This window comes from Otolemur garnettii, unplaced genomic scaffold, assembly GCF_000181295.1.
Source record: "Otolemur garnettii isolate 467f Iridium unplaced genomic scaffold, OtoGar3 scaffold00001, whole genome shotgun sequence".
Taxonomy (NCBI): domain Eukaryota; kingdom Metazoa; phylum Chordata; class Mammalia; order Primates; family Galagidae; genus Otolemur; species Otolemur garnettii.
Genome location: NW_003852396.1, coordinates 23,720,469 through 23,741,170, shown reverse-complemented (window position 1 = coordinate 23,741,170; position 20,702 = coordinate 23,720,469). Strand labels below are relative to the sequence as shown.

The 20,702-nt window shown below is 47.2% G+C and overlaps 1 protein-coding gene across 1 annotated transcript in view; it reads right to left on the bottom strand.

The window, feature by feature from the left end:
- TENM4 (teneurin transmembrane protein 4) overlaps window positions 1–20,702 on the bottom strand; it is a 398,484-nt gene that overhangs the window by 78,419 nt on the left and 299,363 nt on the right. Inside the window, exon 15 of the mRNA XM_023510159.1 lies at window positions 10,927–11,143. Coding sequence (XP_023365927.1) covers window positions 10,927–11,143 — 217 coding nt within the window. The remainder of the gene's footprint in view (window positions 1–10,926; window positions 11,144–20,702) is intronic.

Sequence of the window (20,702 nt, the reverse complement as noted above, 5' to 3'; positions counted from 1 at the left end):
TTGTGCATTCAATAATTGTGGAGTGTGGAGAGACATAAACTGATGAAAGAAGATGATGGCAGAAAAACTATGAACACACAGCAGTTATTTTACATAGCCCAATTAAAGTAAAGAAGCTATAGATTCAGAGACGAGAAGCTTAGACAAAGACTGGTCAATGAGGATGGGGTTCCGCTATAGAACTTTCACTGAGCACTCACTTAGTGCTGGGTGGTAGGAAAACTATTTATTCATCTATTTTCTTATTTATTTAGGGAAATCACAGGACAGCAATGCTCGTGTCTGTTCTATTTCCACTGTATTCTTGGGAGGTACTCAAAATATGTGTTTAAAAACTAACAAAAAATTATATATAGTTCCTACTTCTGAAGAATTCACAATCTAGAACGTTCTTTGGCTTTCATAAAATCCTTGGATCTGGAAGTAAAGCTAATAAAAAAAGGAGCTACCTGCCAAGCCATTCCAGCATAACTAAAACAAAGATATTCTCACAGTTGGGATAAAGTGCCAGACTCTATCTAGATGTCCCAAGTTCTATTTTTTCATTGGGAATGGGGCTCAGTTTAGACTTTACCAGAAGCTTCCAGATTGCTTATTGGGTACATGAAAAAGTCACCCAAGGGGAGTATTTCAATTCATTATAAAAAAAGCTTTACACCTCGAATCATTTTGTGTATGTTTCAGGAGATGAAGAAGAAATCCACAGACTCCTTCAGACAGATGGAGGAGTTTAACTTTTTTTTTTTTTTTTTTTTGCAGTATTTGGCCAGTGCTGGGTTTGAACCCGCCACCTCTGGTATATGGGGCTGGCGCCCTACTCCTTTGAGCCACAGGCACCTCCCAAGGAGTTTAAATTTTAAGCGAGAGGAGTCTTCTGAGTGACTGAGTACAAGCTCCTCATTAACAGAGGAGGTAAGTAATCTGTGGAGAAGGGGTGGAACTTCCCTTCCACTGCCCACTGACGCTGGCACCACCAGCTCAGCCATGGTGCCTGACACTGCCGGGACCATCCACCCACGAGGAGGCCTAGTGACTACTAGTGTCTTCTGGGGCCTTAGGCTGTTCCTCTCGCAGAGCCCAGAAGCCACTGCTCTGGCTTCTAAGCTAATGTAGCTGCTGGCTCCCTCAGACACCAAGGACGCATGAGTTCTCAGGCTGCAGCTTTAATTCCCTATGTCTGTGGGCAGCCTGGCTGCTAAATGCAGAGGCTTCAGTCTGAGTCCTTTCCCCTAGGAATCTTCTGGGATATTTTCTGCTGGCTGACAAAGTTGTGCACAAGAACAGAGCCCTTGACTGTCCACCACACTGTGTTTCCAGGGAAGTGAGTCCAGTGGTGTGGAGGGAGAGCAGGCCTAAGAGGGGCTGGCTGGCAGAGAGCAAGGCCCCTGCCCCTGGGTGATCAGGTTGGCCATGTCTGAGGACATGGGATATATGGTGCATGTCTAGAGATCCTGTTTTCTATACCATGTGGCCAGAGATCTGTTTCTAAGAAAACTCAGGAGATGATTTTTGCTGTTGGAAAAACACAAGGCAGCTACAGCTTTAATTCCCCATAGCCGTGGGCAGCCTGGCTGCTGAATGCAGAGCACAGGGCACAGGGCAGGTCCTGCTTTACCAGGAACAGGAGACTAGCATGGACCATGACTAGAACCACTTCCTGGGGAAGGGTGATATGGGCAGAGACACAGTAGGGAAGCCAGTGCACAGTCCAGCGCCGCAAGCTGGATCTGAGGTGCACAGCACTGAACAGGCGGCCCTTGCGGGGGAAATAATAATTTAAAAGACAAAGGAGGAGGATCTGACAAAGGGACAGCATGGTGAAGGGGTTCCCAGAGGCATGTGGATGTGAATGTCCCTTGTGCTACCAGTTAATCTAGTCCAGGTTCCTAGGGAGAACAGGCACAGAGCTCTAGACCCAGACATGGCAGGGGTGAGAGTCTGGCCAAAGAGTACAAGTCTTCCAGACTACTTATTGGGCTGCTTACAGTAGGAACTCAGGCACAGAAATGAGGCCAGAATTCAGGGACAAGGCAGAAACCTATGTGGCAAGTGATGGGTCAGACAAACTGCAGGAAGGACGCGAGCAGCTGGGTTGCTCTAAGCTCTTCTCCTTGGACTGGGATTGGTCCTAGCGGCCTGCAGGGTGAGACCCCCAGAGTGCACTCACATGGCCCCCACGTGGTGGGAGGAGGAGGCAGAGGTGGGCAGGGGGCGGGCAGGGGGCAGGCAGGGCTGGGTCTCTCTCCTGCCAAAATGCTGCAAGAGGCTGCATCTCTCCACTTCAGGCCCCTCACTGTGGGGTTTGCTTGCAGCCACCTCTTAAGGCCTCTGGGATCTGCATGGAGGGCGAGTTGGACTCGCTGTGGAGTATTTGTAAATCCTTCCTTATATTCTCCACTGGGGGCAATACTAGGAATGTAAACTATGTCTCTTCAAATATTTTGACTTCTTAGTGCTTTAAATTTATCAGTTCAGGATGAAAATATAGAAAGTCTCTGACTTACAAACAGCAGAATTAAAGCTTGCAATATTACAGCCATCACTCAGGACTTCAGGTGCTCCCAGACTCAGCCTCAGCTACTAAGTTGCTGAGCCAAGGGCTCCCTCTGGCCTGGAAGTTTCCTCTTTCATCAGAGAGGGCTGAATCTCAAAGGCCCATTCGCTCTGGGCCATCCTATGGTGATGGAACATTTGCATCAATTACATAACTGTTTTGATGCTTCTAGTTAAAATTTTCATTTTTCTCCCGTCTCTCATAGTGACATTAAAACCTGTATGTGTACCAATACTATTGCTAGTGCTAATGTCAGCACTACCGCAGTCAGTGATGATGCCACTGACTTGTTTAACGCTTACTGCCCTGACATCTAAGGCTTTTACTTCTCATTTACTCCTCAGTACATCCCCATGAGGTATGGATTATTACCCTCCTAAGAGAGAGGAGAGGAGTGAGGCCCAGAGGGATTGAGACACTCGTCTAAGGTCACACAGGTAGCAAACAATGGGACTGGGATTCAAAGCTCTGCGGTCAGCACTCACCAAGCCCTACTGTGCATTTATCTATTATGTCACACAGCATTCGAGAGAAAGTCAGGGCAAGCTGGGCTTGTAGGGAACAGCACCGCACTGCGTAGATTTCTGCATTGCCGAAGCTGAGCTAGGAACACACAGGACATGGCAGAGAAGGGGCAGTCGGGCTTGGCTTCCAGTGCTGGCTCTGCTACTTACGAGCCCCATGACCTTGGCTAGTTTACTCATTAGCTGTCATTACTAAGTATGTGCTGGGTAGATCAGCTGCTGATTTCTGGGCCTTTCATCTCATTTAATCTTCTGAACAACCTGGCAGGGGTGGAGTTAGTGACTCTGTATCGGAGGAGGAATTGAGCCTTACTTGCCCAGGACCACTCTCCCAAAGCCCAAGTTGCTCCTGCTTCGCCACAGCATCCTCTGCTAATGCTTCCCGTGATGGACAGCTAGGACTAGGCTTAAGCTACAAAGCAAACGGAGACCATAATTTGTTTCTGAAATCAATAAAGGGATGATCAAGTGGCAGAGGAGTTGCTGTTAGCTGCTCGTCAGGATGACAAGAGGAGTTGCTGCCTGCATCCTGAATTGAATTCACCTAGTTGCTTCATCATCATAAATACTCATTGCGATGTGGGGAGGGATTTTAAAAAACCAACATGAATAATAAATAATGGCTGACATTTTGGAGGAAGCAGGATCTTTACCTTCTTCCATCAGGTAATTCATCATTGTCCTTCTTTCCTTTAAAAAAAAACAAAAAACAAAAAATAAAACCGATGGGGTCCCCTGTCAGCTCAGCTTGTTCTGAAAATGCAGGAGTATAATTCAATAATAAATTCTCTCAGAGGCCAGCTGTCAGGAAGTCGGTGTTTATTTGAAGTCCATTAGATGATCTCTACGCCTGGCCCCTCAGAGGGCTCTCTGAGGGCTGTCTAGGGCCCTGGGCAGGGGGGTGTGGGGAGCAAATGCTCTTCTGTCACCGCTAGGCCACTGACACTTACATATGGCTTTACATCTGCAGTGGACCAATAAAAAATGACAGTGCATATATGATGATTCCTCCCTCCTTTCCATTAGTTTTTCCTCAGGAAAACTCTTGCTTTCAAGATTCCTAGAAGCTTCATAAAGAGTGTGAAAGGAATTCTGAAGACTTACAAGGGATCAAGGTTATTTTGCTTCTGTGGATGGCCAATTTTAAGTACGGATGGAGAGAAAATGCTGTAAGCAGGTTTGTGAGCAGATGAGGGACAAATCTCTCTCGGCTCCTGCCCCTAAGCCACCTTTCTGGCCTCACATGCCCCTGTGTCCTTCCTTCTCTCCTCTTCCCCCTTTGCTTACTGTGACCATGTACAATATCTCAGATTTCCTAAGCCCATCTTGATATCAAGTGTCAGAGCGTGTCTCCTGACTCTTGAGTGGAAAACATTATAACCATAATTACCTTCCAAGCACATTAAAATTCTCCCCATTCCCTCACTGTCCTGGAAAGTCATGCTGTTGCTCACACTGGCTTCTCGGTCTAGGATGTATCGTTAAATCTTGTTTGACTGAAGCCCATGGCCAGCGATGCGGCTCACCCTGCAGTACACACAGACACATTCCCACATCCACGCGCAACATGTATTTCATGGAATACTTACTACTTTTCCAGTGTTGCACTGATTATTTCCCATTCCATTCTCTCCCATTCCATTTACATTTACTTCTTCTTTTTAAAACAATAGTTTTCACCCATGAAATTGATTTCAGAATGCACAAATGGGTTGTTGTGACCTGCAGTTTGATAAATGATGTTCTAATGGCCAGCCCTCCTGACTGAAACCTTTGTCTCCGGCCAAAGGCCATCTCCTGCAGGAAGTCTCCATTCGTGCGTTTGTTTGTTCATTCACTCCACAAAAAACACCCTCCATTGCTCACCCTGTGCCCATCCTTTGCTGCCTACTGGAGAAACGAAGCCCGGCAGAGGCGGCTCTGTGGTGTGGGCTGTGGAGACGGGCTTACGGTGGGAGTGACGGTTTTATCTTTGAACTCACACAGCATTTTGTCTCTCTTTCTCTTTAGGCTCCCAGCACGGACTGACTGACTCACTGATTCATTCTGTCATTCATTGTGGTGGGCTCTGGGTTCAGTGACAACAAGGCGTGGGATCCACAAAGATCCCCTAAAATAACGTGGTGAGATGCAAATCTCCTTCCATGCCTGGTGCAGAGTAGGTCCGGTCAATTACTACCACGTCAAGTGTGTGTCTGGGCGGCTGTGCCCCTCCGAGCCCGCCTAGTCTCCTCTCCTCCCAGGATCTGTCCTCTCTATGGGATACGATTCTCTGATTCCTTTGGGATGACCGGTCTGGCCACCCAGCCTTCCTTTTCCTAATGTCCTCCTGACTCTCTGGATCTGTTCTCTTTGGGTCCAGTGTATTCTGCAAACCAAGTCCTGTAGCTCCCTGTCCACATCCATCTGCTTACACAAGTGAGCTGACCACCTGTTAGAGCCGGAGGGGCCATCATCACATGACTGCTCAGACTAGTACAGCATCCCCAGACATATGCTAAACTTAGATTCAAATGCCCTGAGGATGTGCTTCTGTCAGAACCTCTCCCTGTTACCTAATGACTTACCCAGGATCGGCCACTTGCAGCTATTCACTGAGATGATCTCTGCCTCACTCACATCTAGCCTTTCTTCTTCTTTTTTTTTTTTTAAGTTATTTTCTTTTTGTTTGTTTTTTAAAGAGGGGGTCTTGCTCTGTCACCCAGGTTGGAGTGCAGCAGTGCAATCAGCCCTCACTGCAAACCTTGAATGCCTGGGCTCAAGTCTTGCCTCAGCCTCCTGAGTAGCTGCGACTATAGGCATATGCCATTGTGCCAGCTTTTCTTTTTTTTTTTTTCTTCTTATATACATGTATTTTTTAGAGACAGATCTCACTATGCTGCCCAGGTTGGTCTGAAACTCCTAGGCTCAATCAATCCTCCCACCTCAGTCTCCTGAGATGCTGGGATTACAGGCATGAGGCACCCTGCCCAGTTTAGCCCTTTCAGTCTGATTAGTCCTTCCCAAGAACACAAATACACCGATAGTATTTCTATTCAGCCTTGTCTTGAATCTTCTCCCAGAAGATGTGTCCTGTTGACCTCCCTTTCCCAGCTTGTCTTATCCCCAGCCCCCTAGTCTGCGTCCTGGCCTCTTTGTACGGACAACCCAGTTAGAGAGCCTTCCACCTGCAGACCTCAGCAGCTCCTGGTCTCTCCCTCAGGTCTCAGTGGTGGGCACCCTTCATTATATTCTCCACATGACTCCAGGTGAGGGACAAGTGTGCTACTAGGCGGATGGGGCCCAGGCACCCAGGCCAGGAGAGAAAGGTGGCATTCAAGCCACCTAATCATTGAAAGTGGCTCCCATGTCTGCTCTGTCCCCTCCTACTTTATATCATGCCTCTCCCAAGCTCTATGGAGTTGAGGACAGCAGTGGCAGGATGTCAGCTAGAAGTGTCGTAGTCATCAAGCCACTATTAAACAGCTGCTCTAGGCCAGGCACTGTGCTGGGTGGGCTTGGGGACACAGATGAACCAGATAGGACCCCGGAGGGAGGTCTTCCTCACTCCCAAGCATGGGGTCAGTCTTCTGAGGAAATGCATTCTGGGCAAGCCCCGGGAGCTAGGGACTGGCTTGCTTGCTTCGCCACTGAAAGAAAGTCAGTTCAGTTCTAGACCTTGGCCTTGCATTCCTCTTCCTCTCTCAGTCTCAGTGCCTGAGGTCCCAGCACACCTCATAGCTAAGGCTCCCTGAGCCGGACTCATAGCTGGGAATCAGCTGAGTGAACCTCTGAGCCCTGCTTCTCTCTGACAGTCTCAGAAATGCTGGGGGGTGGGGGGGGCTCTGGGTGACAGCCTGCTTCTCAGAGGCTGTTAAATGAAATCTCAGACAAACTGTCAAGACTGTGGTAGAACATATGGGGTGTAGGAGAACACAAGGTTTTGTCATTCAGGGGCAGGTACCAAGTCAGGTCTGCCTCCCATCAGAGATCTACTCTGGAGAAATGCCACTGGGTTCTTCATTAACAAGGATCCCAGCTGACAGCAGCTGGCAAGAATGCTGCCTTTTTTCTTCCTCAAATGATTCCACAATCTAAACCTGGCTCATCTGGGGGTGAGGGTATTTGCTGAACCGAGAAGGAAGCAGATTTGGGAGCTCTTTTTAACACCATTGCCACCACCATCATGTAACTAGCAAGAATGTTTTTGTGGGGCAGTACTAGGTTGTGGCTTCATGTACTTCCCCAACCCCATTTAATTCTCATGGCAACCCCAAGACATAGACATCATCACCCTAATCTTACAGATGAGGAACTGGGACTCAGATAAGGAATTTAGGGATTTTCTCAAGGTCATATAGCTAGAAAGTGGAGGCAACACCCTCTCAATCCAAGTCTGTCTGACTCCAAGGCTTGTGCAATCTTCACTGTGACATGCTGTCGCTATAAAAGCCACCATTTACTAATTACCTAGTATGTCCCAAGCCTTGGGCTAGATGCTTTATTTTAGTTAATTACTTTAGCAGTTTTCATGAAAGAGTTACCATTATCGCCCATTTTAACCGGAGGTGCCTACGCAAAGGTTGAATCATTTCCCCAAGGTCACACACACCTAGGGAGAGGTAAAGGTAGGATACTTTGTATTAAACCGTACTCCTTTACACAAGAGGAAGGCAGGCAGTAAGTCAAACTGCATAGCCGATTTCACTTTGCCCCACTGTGCAAAGGAACGCAGTCTTCCCGGCTCAGATCGAGCTCATGGAATACCAAGTAGGAGTCTGGCAAGAAAAACATCTGCTGCCTCGTGCTTCTAGGTTTCTGGTCACTTGGGCTTATTTTACATAAAAATCTGTCTGGGGATCCTTCCTAATAGACAGCTGTTTCTTCTGAATCTAGATCAGCAGGGAGCAGGGACATGATGATTCACACAAACGTAAAAGGAATTTTTACAGTAACGTTTGGAAGCTAACATTATCTATTCATTTGTAGAACAAATATATTCCTGGTTCTGTCTCAAATGTTATAGGTTTGGAGAAGTGAATGGTCCTGCTTTCCAAGTGTATGTCATTAACTGAAGGTGACAGATACACAAATAAGGAGCTGCAAGCTGACTTGCTTTTGTGAGCAATCTGTAATGTGATTTTTAGCAGGTAATCTAACCTCTCCAGACTCTGACTCCTCAGTATAAACTTCAGTAAAAGAGATAACGTACCCATCCTCCTTCCCTCCATTTCTTTGTTTTCTAAGACAATTTACATATGTCTATGTCTTAGCAACTAAGTGCTGCTAAAATGAGGAACAACGCAGAGCTTCCCTGGAGCCTCAGTTTGGAGGAGTTGACAGACATTTACATGATTCACTGTAGTAAGCACTTGTCCTGAGCTATGTACCCAGGAATGGCAGTGTCTGGAGCCCCCGGTGGCCTGTCTTGGAGGCTTGTGACTCCTTGACTGCAGAGGGTTCATCCCCACCCACCACTGGCACAGGCTCTTCAAATTCCACGCTTTGCTGGGACCTTGAGGCGAGTTGGACCTACTGGCGTGACGACACTGACGTGCCATGAGATTCACAAGCTCAGGAAGTGACCAGGAGGACATACACGAGCCATATCCTGCTGGCACTCATCAGCGTGTCCTGGTAAGGGCATCTGGGAAGCAGAACAGCCAGAGGCAGCCAACAAGTGATAGCCTTAACTAGACCCCATAATGGGCCCAGTAAAGAAAGGCTGAACTAGTAATGTTTTCTTGGTAGGAATATTATTTATATCTCCAGTCTTTAAAAGAACTCATACCACGGGAAGGCCCGCAAGCATGCATTCATAAAATCATACAACTGAAGAGAACAGCAAAATGCTTCCTACCCAGAGACAAAGCCGCATTTCTGGCCAGGATAAATGAATAGGGTTTTCCTCACTCTGTTTCTGCTCCTGGCTCTGTTACTTGATTAGTCTTGTGAATTTGGGAAAATCTCTTAATAATCTCTCAGCTTCTCAGTATTTTGGGGGTCATTTGAAGGGACTATAAAGTACCTTCATCTTCAGAAGGTGCAAATTTGAATGCCTATTGGTCCCTCCCAGTCCACTGGAGTGACAAAAAGGGGACAGTTAAGTATGATAGGCAGAAGTGTGCTCTTCTCCAGAGAGGTACTCTTGGGCAGGGGGAAGGCCAAGGCGTAAGGACCAAGTCTTCAAGATGAGACATGATTAACCAGGTAAGGCAGAGAAGGTGCTCCAGGGAAAGGGAAGGGCTCGTGCAGAGACCCAGGGGCACAGAAGAGCACAGAGCCCGCACTCAGGAGGCCGTCTTGCTGCGGGATTTCCCCATCTCACTTTCCCACCTTGTCATTGCTCCTCGCAAGGATGGGCTCTGGAGCATAAAAGGCCTGCACTTGTGTCCCCTGCTCTGTCTCGCACTTCCCGCGAGGTCCCTCCTCAGCCTGCTCTCCCACTCTGGAGATGAGGGTGGCCACCTCTCCAGTCCCTGCTCTTTCCCTGTGTGTTCTCCTTGGGCACGTTTAGTTGTCATGACCCCCGCTACTGCTTTCTTGTTGATGGCTCGCAAATCAAGAACTCTAGGCCCTAACTTCTTCAGGAGCTGAGGAAATCCTTAATTGCAAATCGGCATTTCCTCCCGGGTGTCCTAGGAGGCACGTCCTCCTACTGAGGCACAGCTCTTCCTCGCCCTGACGATGCTCAATGTGGAGGCCACGCCTTGTTCCCAGTGCTGCTTCTGCTCTCAGGTCCTCATCCTGGTGAAAGCACCACCATTACCCAGGCTTCCAGGCAGCAGACTCCTCTCCCCAGCATCCCTTGGACTCAATCAATTAATGAGTCTAGCTCATTTCTTCCTAAATAAAACTTGAAAATGCCCTTCATCCTTTCCATGCCTGGCACTACCTTGCTCTCCCCTTAGGCAAGGGCTCTCCAGCACAGAAGTCACAAACATGGAAAGTACACAGTCGGTGACCACTGAATGAACTGCTTTGAGAGAAAGCTCTGCACACATGAGGCACCACTACATTGGAAGACATTCCAAAAATATTATAAATCCCTCCTCTTGGATACCAGGTCCTGGTTCACTGCCCTGATCTGGGGTATAGGAATTGGCTGGGGTGTAGCTCTCTTTGGCTGGCTCCTGGGCCCCTTTGTGCCTCTGGGTCTCAGCACAAGCCCTTCCCTCTCCCTGGAGCAATTTCCCTGCCTTACCTAGTTAACTATTTCTCATCTTTAAGACTTGGTTCTTACTCCTTGGCCTTTCCCCTACCCAAGAGCACCTCTCTCTGCATTCCAGAGTACCCTGGGGCACATTTCTGCCCTATTATATTATAACTGTCCCCTTTTTGTCACCCTAGTGGACTGTGAGTGACCAATAGGCAGGAACTATGCTCTAGTCATCTCTGCCATCCTAGCACAGAGCAGACCTCAGTTAAAAACTGTCCAATGGCTGACGCAATGAAAAAAGGAAGAATGTGTTGACATGCATCCTGGGACACCAGCATTAGCCCCCTACCGGCAGTCTTCTGGATGCCAGCTCTGAGGGTACACGGCGTCAAAGCCTTTCAGCTCATCTTAGAACTGCAGGATCATTTAAGAGCTTACTGCAAAATGGGTATTGATCCAAGATTCCCTTTGGACCTTTGATTTCTCACTCTTTCCATCTGTCACCCAGTGGGAGCAACAAAATCTTGCTCATAAAAATTCCAAAGCCTTGGATAGCAGTTTTATAACTATGGATACCTGAGGCTGCTTCTCTGCCTCTCCTGATAGCCCGTCAGGAGCCTTTGATGCTTACCCTCTGGCCTCCTCCCACCCCTACCCACCCACATGTGGCCCTGAAGAGCCCTGGCTGGATCTGGGGCCCTTGGACTCACCCTGCATCAAAGGGGTTCTCCCCAGGGATGATGTGCGTGCTGTCCCTGCCCACGAGGAACTTGATTCGGTCATAGAAGGAGTGTAGGTTCTGCTGGGACACAGGGACCTGTGTCTCCTGGATGATGTCCAGAGGGTCGGGGGAGCCCAGGCACAGCGGATTGACATGACAGAGGGGCTGGAGGCAGCAGTCAGGGTCCATGCAGTCCACCAAACCATCTGCAGGGGTGACAGAGCATGTGGTTTATGTTGCTATGTCCAATCAGCCATGTTTATCCACGATGCCTTCATTCATTTCTTCTCTATTTTTCACTCACTGAAAAACTTTATTAAATGCTGATGTAAGCCAAGAGCTTTGCTGGGCACCAAGGAGATCGGAGAGACTCAGTTCTGGTCCCAGCCCACCAGTCTAGGAGGGAGGCAGACAAGTGAGTGTATAAGGTCTGTACTGCATGTTCTTCCTTCTAAACAGCAAGTAGGAAGGCCTGGAGGTGAGATAACATGTGGACATCTGAGTTGCTAACTCAAACGCTGCTGCTCAGAGGCCAGAGGAATAGCACAGCATGGTGCTGCTGGGGCCACGGGGGCACACGATGCTGGGCCCTGTGCACCAGATCAGGGAGTTGGAATTTCACCCTCAGGACAGTGGGAACCACTAAAGGAGTTGACACAGGTGGTGACTTTCTCTGGTGTGCACTGTTGAAACTAAAAAGGAAGTCGGGGGCCATTGGGGCTGTGACTGAGATTACACAAGTGAAAAATAAAGGTTGATGAGACTAGTGTAGTCGCAGCAGAGATGGAGACGCAGGTGGTTTTGAGAGGCATTTAGTTCAAACTGTTAAGACCTGGTAACTGCCTGGCTTTGGGGGTGAGGAAGAGGCCTGGGTGCTGCAGGGCGATCGTGTGGCCTGGGGCTCATCCCTCAGCTCTTTGGAGGCCTTCTCTGCCTTTGGTGATGGAGCTATAGGGATGTTGGTGCTTTCTGAGTTTGTTGGATGGTTTCAGATCTCTGATGAAGTTGCCATGAGCAGGGAATTCTCAGTACCACATGAGAGGTTGCTTCAGGACCAAAAATTATATTAAAGCTCTACTATGTTCCCAAAGTGCAAAGAAATAAATTCTACCAGATTATAGATTTTTGGTCTCATTCTCCACAAATACTTTTATAGGCACCTAATAGAGCACCTTACAGTGGGTAACAAACCTAGAGATCAGCGGACAGTGCCCAGAGTAGTGGGCAGGAAAAGCCTAGGGCTACAGCCTCTGAGCTTTGTAGTGAGAGAATAGTCTAATGATGTATATTCCTGGCTGAGTTTGAATTCTAGGTCTACCATTTGTTAGCTGTGTGACTTTAGGCAAACCTTCTCACCACCCTGGAAGCACAAATCCATTCTGGTCATCTCTGTCACATCGCTAGCACTGAGGAGAGGTGTTTAAAACACTACTGTTAAATAAATGAATGAACGGAAACCAGATGTGTTAATTAACAAATGAAGCAGGGGATGAGACCAATGGCCAGTCCATAAAAGCCAGAAAACTGTTATCTTCATTCCACTCAAGGAAGCAGTGTAGCATGGTGAGAAAGTCATGATGCTCCAGGCTGAAGTTCAAGACCCCTGACTGTGGCCCTGGGCGCACTCCTGTACTCAATCTCTCTGAACCCTGGTCTCCTCATTAGTCACATAGGCACTGATGCCCTCACCTTCCTCTGTCCCCATGGGGTTTACAGTAGAAGATGCTCCCCACCAGAGTACTGTGTGTGCCCCAGCTAGAGTCGGTGCAGCCCTAATCCTTCTTACCGGCTGTGTGGCCTCAGGCAAGCTACTTGACTGCCCTGGAACCCCCCTTTTTCCTTAGTAAATTAACAAGAAAAAAAGCCTTGTCTTTCTCTCCCAGTTCTGCCTGATTCCCAAGAGCTAATAGTTTCCATTAAGGCAGCCCAGTGATAAAGAGTATGGATCCCAGAAATAGACCATCTGGGGTCAGATCCTGGCTCTGAAACCTAATTCTGTGTGACCTTGACCAAGTTATTTAACTTTCTGGCCTAAGTTTACCATGTCTCTTAAAGGGGGATAGTAAGAGTAGGTTATCTATGTAATAAATGTGAGTATTTCTTATACAGGTAAAAATTAGAGCACTGTGCCCCCAAATCTAGCACAGCCTCTGACACGTGGTACCTGGTACACAGTGTCTAATAAGGAGTAGTTTCCCTTCCTGATCCTGACCCCAGAAGATGGTTCACCCAAATGAAAGGCCTTTGCTCACTCGGACATGTGGGTGGAAGGCCTCCCCCACGTTTTTCTGGGTCTAAACTTGTGGCTCCTGCCCCAGCTCGCCGATACAACTGTCTAGCCTTCTAGCAAGGCCCGGTCTTCTCCTGCAGACGGCAGGCTCCATCACCGCTCTGGTGCTGCCCCCGTCAGACATTGCTTAAACACATAATTACAGCCCCAGCTGAGGGTTATTTGCATTCTGCTATTGATGTTAGCATGACAGAGTCAGCTGCTGCATCCATAACTCTGCAGAAATGCTCCATTATTCAATCCCAGCGAGCAGCGACGCTGACCATTAAATCAGCTAGCACAATTGAAGGGCCGTGAAAAGTCATGGCTAATTTGAAATTTTATTAGCTCTTCCCTGCTCTTGTTTACCACCAAAGCAGTCCCTGGAAGCCAGTCTTTTACCTCTTTATAAATGCTCTGCTCTGTGGCACCTGGAAAGGACTGCTGCCTGCTGAGGACGGACGTGTGCTCTCCGGCCCTGGCAGGAGGTTAGCCAGGAACGGTCTTGTTATTAGTAATATCTATATAAAACTGATGATGATGATGACACATGCAGCATTTACTGAGTGCCAGGCATGGTGCTAAATATTTTACAAGGAACATGCCATCGAATGCTCCCAACCTTATGAAGTAACCACTCTCGTCACCCTCATTTTAGAAAAAAGAAGCCAGTAACTTAAGGAAGGTCATATAGTCAGGAGTGAAGAAGCTGACTCAGAATTCAAAGTCAGTTCTTTCTGGGGTATGAAATGTTCTTTGAGATCTGGAGAGAGGAACTCCCTCTTAAGCAGAAACATGAATTTATGATTCTTACTGAAGTAACACTCTTCCATGCTCTTCAGACTCCTGGGCAAGCCCCCATCACAGCTTTTCTTTCCCCAGTGTTATAATTTTGATTTTCTCTCCGTCCCCCTCCCCAGACAATGAGAGACCAGGGGCTCTGACTCATTTTGGTATCCCCCGCCCCAGAACTTGACCAGCACAGAGACTGTACTTTACTGTGTGAAGAATGAATAGATGACTGACCCATGCCAGGGCTGTCCCACTGATCCAGGATCAGAATCACAGGAGGCCAGAGCTCCATGGAGCTTTTATTCTGTGATCAGTGGCTGAACACACAGTGCTTAAGAGAGCCATCTCAGTAGGCAAACTGCCTGGATTTCACCCCAATTCTCATGGAATCTGTGTGACCTTATGCCGGTATTCAACTCCTCCAAACCTTAGTTTCTTCATATGTATGGTGGTGGTGGTGGGGGGGGAAGATGGTTCATTCCTTAGATTCCGCAATCTGCTGCTATAGCCAGGTGTGAAGTACAAAGATTCCTTTGGGCATCTTGTGACAATGAGACAAAGGTTTTCCAGAGAAGAACTTTTAGACTGAGAATCTGTCTCCCGGCATGGGACCCAGCATGTAGGCATGTGTGCTCCACGTGGTGGTGACAGGCCACACCATGGACCTTTTCCTTAGGATTTGTGTCTTTTACTAGTTCTGGAAAGTTTGGGTGTACGCTCTTGGAATATTCCTCTCTAGTCTTTTCTTTAGGAATCCTAAAGGTTTAAACTGGATCTTTTCCTAGCTTTCACATCTCTCAATCTCTTTCTTAATCTCCATCTTTTTATCTGTGTTCCGTTCAGATTTATTTTCACAGAGCTATCTTCTCCTTCATTTCCCCTTCTTTTGTGATTGGTCTGCTGTTTAATTTGTCCTTTGGATCATTCATTTAAGTGACTATACTTTAAGATTTCTGCATAGTCTATTTGGAACTCTTCAAAGTGTGCCTGTTTCTTTCTTGATAGTATCTTTTTCCACTTTTTAAAAAATGTCATTTTATCTCTTTAGTTATTTAAAAACATTCATTTTATAGTCTCTTTTAGATTGTTAACTTCTTGGGGATGGTAATTCTCTTGTATATCACAGTGCCTGACTCTGGCTTATGGTCAATCATTTCCAGGGTGTTCTGTGATATTGGTTGTTAGTTCTAGGTGGTTTGCCTCTTTTCTGGGAATCTTATAGGCAGAAATGGTTGAACTAGCCCTCCTGAATGGTTTCCTAATTACTTCCACTTGCCTCCCGAGAGGTACCACTAGTCTGGGACCACTTTTCAGGCTGATACCTTAGCTTAGAGTTCTAGGACCACTCTGGCATGTAAGTTTGGATTTCAAGACACCTCGAGGTGTTGCCTTGATGTCTCAATGATTTTTATTCCTTCCCTCACATGACTTGCATCTTGTGAGGGTCCCAGTTTTTTGCAGGGCCTCAGTTGCAAGTGCCCACTTTGAATGTGCCTTGTCTTCTGACTCTATGAACATATCACATCCTAAGAGTCTACCTTACTGGATTGGATAATCTCCTATCTCCACTGGGGCTGCCATGGTTTTAGCTTATGTGCCTACTGCTCTGGCTTTTGGCTTTGTTTTGCTTCTAGAATCTGGGGCTCCCATGAACCCCCTTTTCTTCTTTGCTGAATTTAAAAAACAAATTGTACCTTGTGGTCAGAAAGGTTTTGTGATGACCTAGGTGGCCATTTTACTGGAAATCAAAGTCCCGGCAGAAACTCTGAGCTTTAGTTCTTCTCTCTGGAAAGTGAATTAAACCCACTTCATAGAGATGCTGTGAGGATTAGGAGAAATCACGGCTGTAAAGCAATTAACATGATAACTGGTGCCTGTGTAAGTACTTGATAAATGGTTGTTATTATTAGCTCCTGGCCAGGTGCCTCTCTTGAACCAGTATCCTGGCGGCAGACCTGCCCTTTGGCCCTCCCCTGACCCCTTCCCATACATGCATCCCTGACCGGCCCTTCTGGGATGCAGTGACCTGTAAATTAGTGAGTAGAGACCTCAGGAGATTTGCAGATTGGAGTCCTCTGAAATGGTGATATCACATAAACTGTGCTCTTAGGAGAGACCCTGGGACTGTGGAATTGTTTGTTCTGTTCTTCAGGTTAGAGTGATTAATGCCAGGCCAAGAATTCCATCTGTTTATGTTGATGCTTCCTAATCATTCCTTTAACAAATATTTGCTGAGTGGTAAATGTGGGCAAAACTTCCACCAATATAGGCAATCATATATAAATGAAATGCATATTTTTAAAATGAGTACAGCTCATGGAATTATTTTCAAAGGTTGCAGTTTACAAGACCGGCTTTTGGGTAAAACCTTCAGCATATTTTTGGATGTAGCATATGGTAGCCCGAAACAGTACATATGGCTGCTCCACAGTAAGGGAGAGCCTTTCACAATTTAATTTTGTTAGGCATAGATGACAAATTTTAGATGATTCATATTAAAAGGGAAAAAGTATGCTTTAGAGAAGGAAGTCAATTTGGGTACAGATTAGACACACAGCAACATATAGTTCTTAGAATTTTCCAGTTTTGGGGTGGTTCGGAAACATTTACATTTTCCAAACCCTTCAAATCTCACTTAATTGTACATTACACATAAAGTGACTGACTTATAAATTGTACATGTTTCATATATTTGCTATTCCCATTGAGAAACCTTCATTATAGCAGCAGAAAAAAAAAATCAGGAAAATGGGAAGGATTGGCCTTTATTTCTTTCCAAATTTTAGTAATTTCCCCCAATCCCTAAACTCCAACTTTTGGGAAAGAACATCTTTCCCCTGAGAATTTCCTATCCTGGAAGTTCTGAAGGTTCCTCCACTCCCTTTACATAGCAAAAGTGAAAAGGGGCAGAAGAAAATGTTAGGAAGTCCACACAGGCTCTACAGCAGTGGTTCTCAACCTCCCTAATGCCGTGGCCCTTTAATACAGTTCCTGCGTTGGAACTGCTGCTGTAGAGGTCGGGGGAAGGGGGGCAGCAACGCCATACTCAAAGTGCCTCTGATGCGGAATGGGGGACGAAGAAAAGGCAGAGGAAAGGGTGGCACTAAATGGCACACTCCAGAGCGGTTCACATTCTCCCGACTGCAGCTGGAAGCACCCCGTGTTCGGCGTTGCTCTACACAGAAGCCCTGCTTCTGACATTTCCCTCTCCATTCCCAAACTCTCACATCCGTCTTCAGTGCCTGCCTCGTGGGGTGCCCACCGACCTGAAGAACCAGGCAAGGGATGTGTGGGAGAAAGAAATCCGAGCTGGATGCCCAAAGACCCGGTTCCTGCCCTGGAGCTGTCACTGTCTAACCACTTCCTTCATATGCCCGAGACACCGTTTACTCATGTCAAACCGAGACAAGAAGCTCTGCCAGCTGTTCAGGATTGCTGTGAGGTTCCTGGCTTGTGCAGAGTACATGAGTAAGTCCATGAAGGAAATGTTGGTGCCTTTCCCATGCTGGTGACCGTTCCAGAGAGCCCTCTCTGCACACAGAGGCTGGGCTGCTGGCATGTGCTCTGCTGGCCGCCAAGCGCTTCTTTGAGAGAACCATTGCTTGCATCCTGACTAGAAGCGGCTCCTCATTTGTTGTGAGATCTGAACAGCTGCCAGTAAGTAGTGGGACTTTGGGAGACTCATGGCCCTCTCTTGTGCCAGTGGCCTCACAGGGGTAGAGGGGAGACTGGGCAGGCTAAGCTGTTGCTGCCTGACAGCCACCCTGTGGTCTTCATCTGCTGTGGGCCATCTCCCTGGCTGGCCTGCGGGCACTTGTACAGGAAGTAGGAAGCACATGGGAGTGTTCTAATAAAGGGCGGGCTCAGCTAACCTCCTCATCTTTATAAATAAGGATGCTGGGTGATTTTCCTAACATCGCACTGTTAGTGAAGGGGCAGAGCTGGGAATCTGGTTCCTAACCTTTCTCCACACCCACGTGTCAGGCACTATTCCACAGCACAGCTCTTTAGATCAGTGCTCTGGATATTCTGATTCCCCGAGTCTGCCCCTCCTCCGGGGGTGACAGGAATCATCTTGCTTATTTCTGTATCTCAAATGTGTAGCACATTGCCCTGCACACACATTTATTGAACAAATGAACAATTGGGTGAATTATTTTGTTTTTCTGAGACAGAGTCTAACTCCATTGCCCAGGCTAGCGTGTTGTGGAATCCACCTAGCTTACAGTAACCTCATACTTCTGGGTTAAAGCGATCCTCCTGACTCAGCCTCCCAAGGAGCTGGGAATACAGGCAGCTGCCACAACGCCCAGCTAGTTTTTCTATTTTGGTACAGACAGGGTCTCACACTTGCTTAGAGTGGTCTTGAACTCCTGCACTCAAGCAATCCTCCCGCCTTTGCATCCCAGAATGCTAGGATTATAGGCCTGAGCCATCACACTTGGCCATGAGAATTACTTTGTGGGGATCTCAAAGAGCTTGGCGAGTTTGGCATGGCCCCTGGAGGACCATGGGTGTGATGGAAGCCATGCTGCAGGAGGAGCTCTTTCCTCTCCTTAGAAGGAGGCACAGGGGACCACACCTATTATGAGGCCGGCAGGCCTGCACTAGGCACTAATGTGCAGGAATAAAACAGAGTCATGCCTCCAAAGGGTTCAGTGGAGTGGGTCATCCAGAGGCAGAGACTGCTGAGGAGGACAGCAGCGAGAGCTGCCGGAGCCCAAGGGTGTGCACACAACTCGGGCTGGGGTCTGGGATGATTCCAGGAAGAGAGAATGAAAGCTTAACCCAAGCAGAAGGATAGATACGGATGTGACAGGGATGTGGGCAGGGCAGGTTTGGGGAGTCTGTGGACTCTCTGTATGGTAGCTGTTTGTATGGTTGCTTAAACAGCCCCATGGACATCGGCCTCTCTGCAGATTCAACTCTTCCTCTGGCTTGATGACCCATCAGTCAACCTCATCTCACTCTTGTCTGTAGTCTGGCTACAGGACTGTCTGAGGACAGGCTGCCGGCAATATCTGGGGAGGCGCGGTGGCGGAGGGTGGAACGTGCCTCCCCTTCTATACACGTGGGGAGAAGTTTTTGTCACTTGCTGTAATAAATTCTGTGCATTCTTCCAAAAGGCTTGCAAAATCTTTATCTGCCCCTTACAACACGAGATTTTTAAAGGTCAGTTTCTCTCTTGTCTCTTATCATGAGAAATATGGTTTAAGAGATTGTCTGAAGGGTAACCACATTGTAGGGCTTTATGTGAAATCTCCATCCCCAGGTGGGGAGGAGAAGGGAGGACAGAGAGCTTTGTCTCTCCTGAGTTTTTCTGAGATTCCTCCTTCTAGGTTGCATCTTTCAATTATCTATTGCAACCCATTATTGTTTTTTATGGGGCTGAGAGCATTGAAAGAGATGATCATACCTTGAAGTTGCTTAAAGATCCTTTATCAAAAGAAGCCACGTTGTTTAAATTCCAGTGGAGTTTTTATTCTGGCTTCTTTTTAAACACAGGTACTGATCTAATCATAGCTCTCCCCTGGATTCCTGTGTGACTTTGGGCAAATCATTTTAGCTCACTGAGCCTTAGTTTCCTTGCATGTAAATCTGCTTTGTATGTCTGTTGTGTGGGTGAAAGATCATGTCCACAGGGTGTCTAGCACAGTGCCTGGCACTTAGGAATGCTCTCATTGGTGGCTACTGTTCTCCTTTATGTACGTTCGGAGTCTTCTCATTTGAGCAATGAACATGTAACAATCTGGGACACAGATTTTAATAAAGAAAATGAAAAAGGTAAAAACACATTATTACATGGAGAAATACATCATAACCTTAAATGACGAAAGTAGAATATGAAATTTTATAGAGGGCATAATTCCAACTTGTAAAAATACAGTAGAACCTCCATAGTTGACCACCTCCCTACACTGACCACCTCCTTAAGTTGATCTAATTTTCATAGACCAGACATGCCCCCCATGTACTCAACAAAAATTCCTTATGTTGACCACCTTTGTAAGTTACAGTCCCTTGGGTGGTCATCTCACAGATGATCTACTGTAATTATTTATATATGAATATACCCTTTGCAATAAAGACCATACTTCAGTAAGTACACCTGTGATGGCAGGTGGATGGGAGAGGAGCGATCACTGATATTTGCAGGTGAGGAACTGTCTTAGTGATGTTGAGTTACTCACTCAAGGTCGCACAGTCAGCAAATGGGGGAGCCAGGAGTTGAACCCAGACAATCTGGACATAGATCCTATACTCACTGTGCTGTGTTGCCTCGTGGGAACCTGAAATAAACCCGTAATCCTGGCAGTGGCCCTGCGAGGTAGCATTGCTATCCTCATTTAACTAATAGTCACTTAGTGTCTTTGGGACACAGCCTTACCATCTTTGAAATGGACATGAAATGAACATCTCCATGAGAGGATCAGCGAGTATAAAATGAGATGAACGTGACTATACTTCATCACGGGCTTTGCAAAGCGTGCAGTAGGAATGGGGCACACTGAGGGCTTCACACTTGAGTATGTATGTCAGGGTCCCAGTGCCCTCCCACTGGGCCCTGTCCCCACTCAGTGCCCAGGATGAAATCTGGGTGGGTTGGGAAGCCCCAGCAGTAGCAGGGGCCTGGCAGTCACCAAGTCACCTTCAGGATCTCTTTCTTGCCTTTAAATCTAGACAACAATCGTACCTGAAAACAA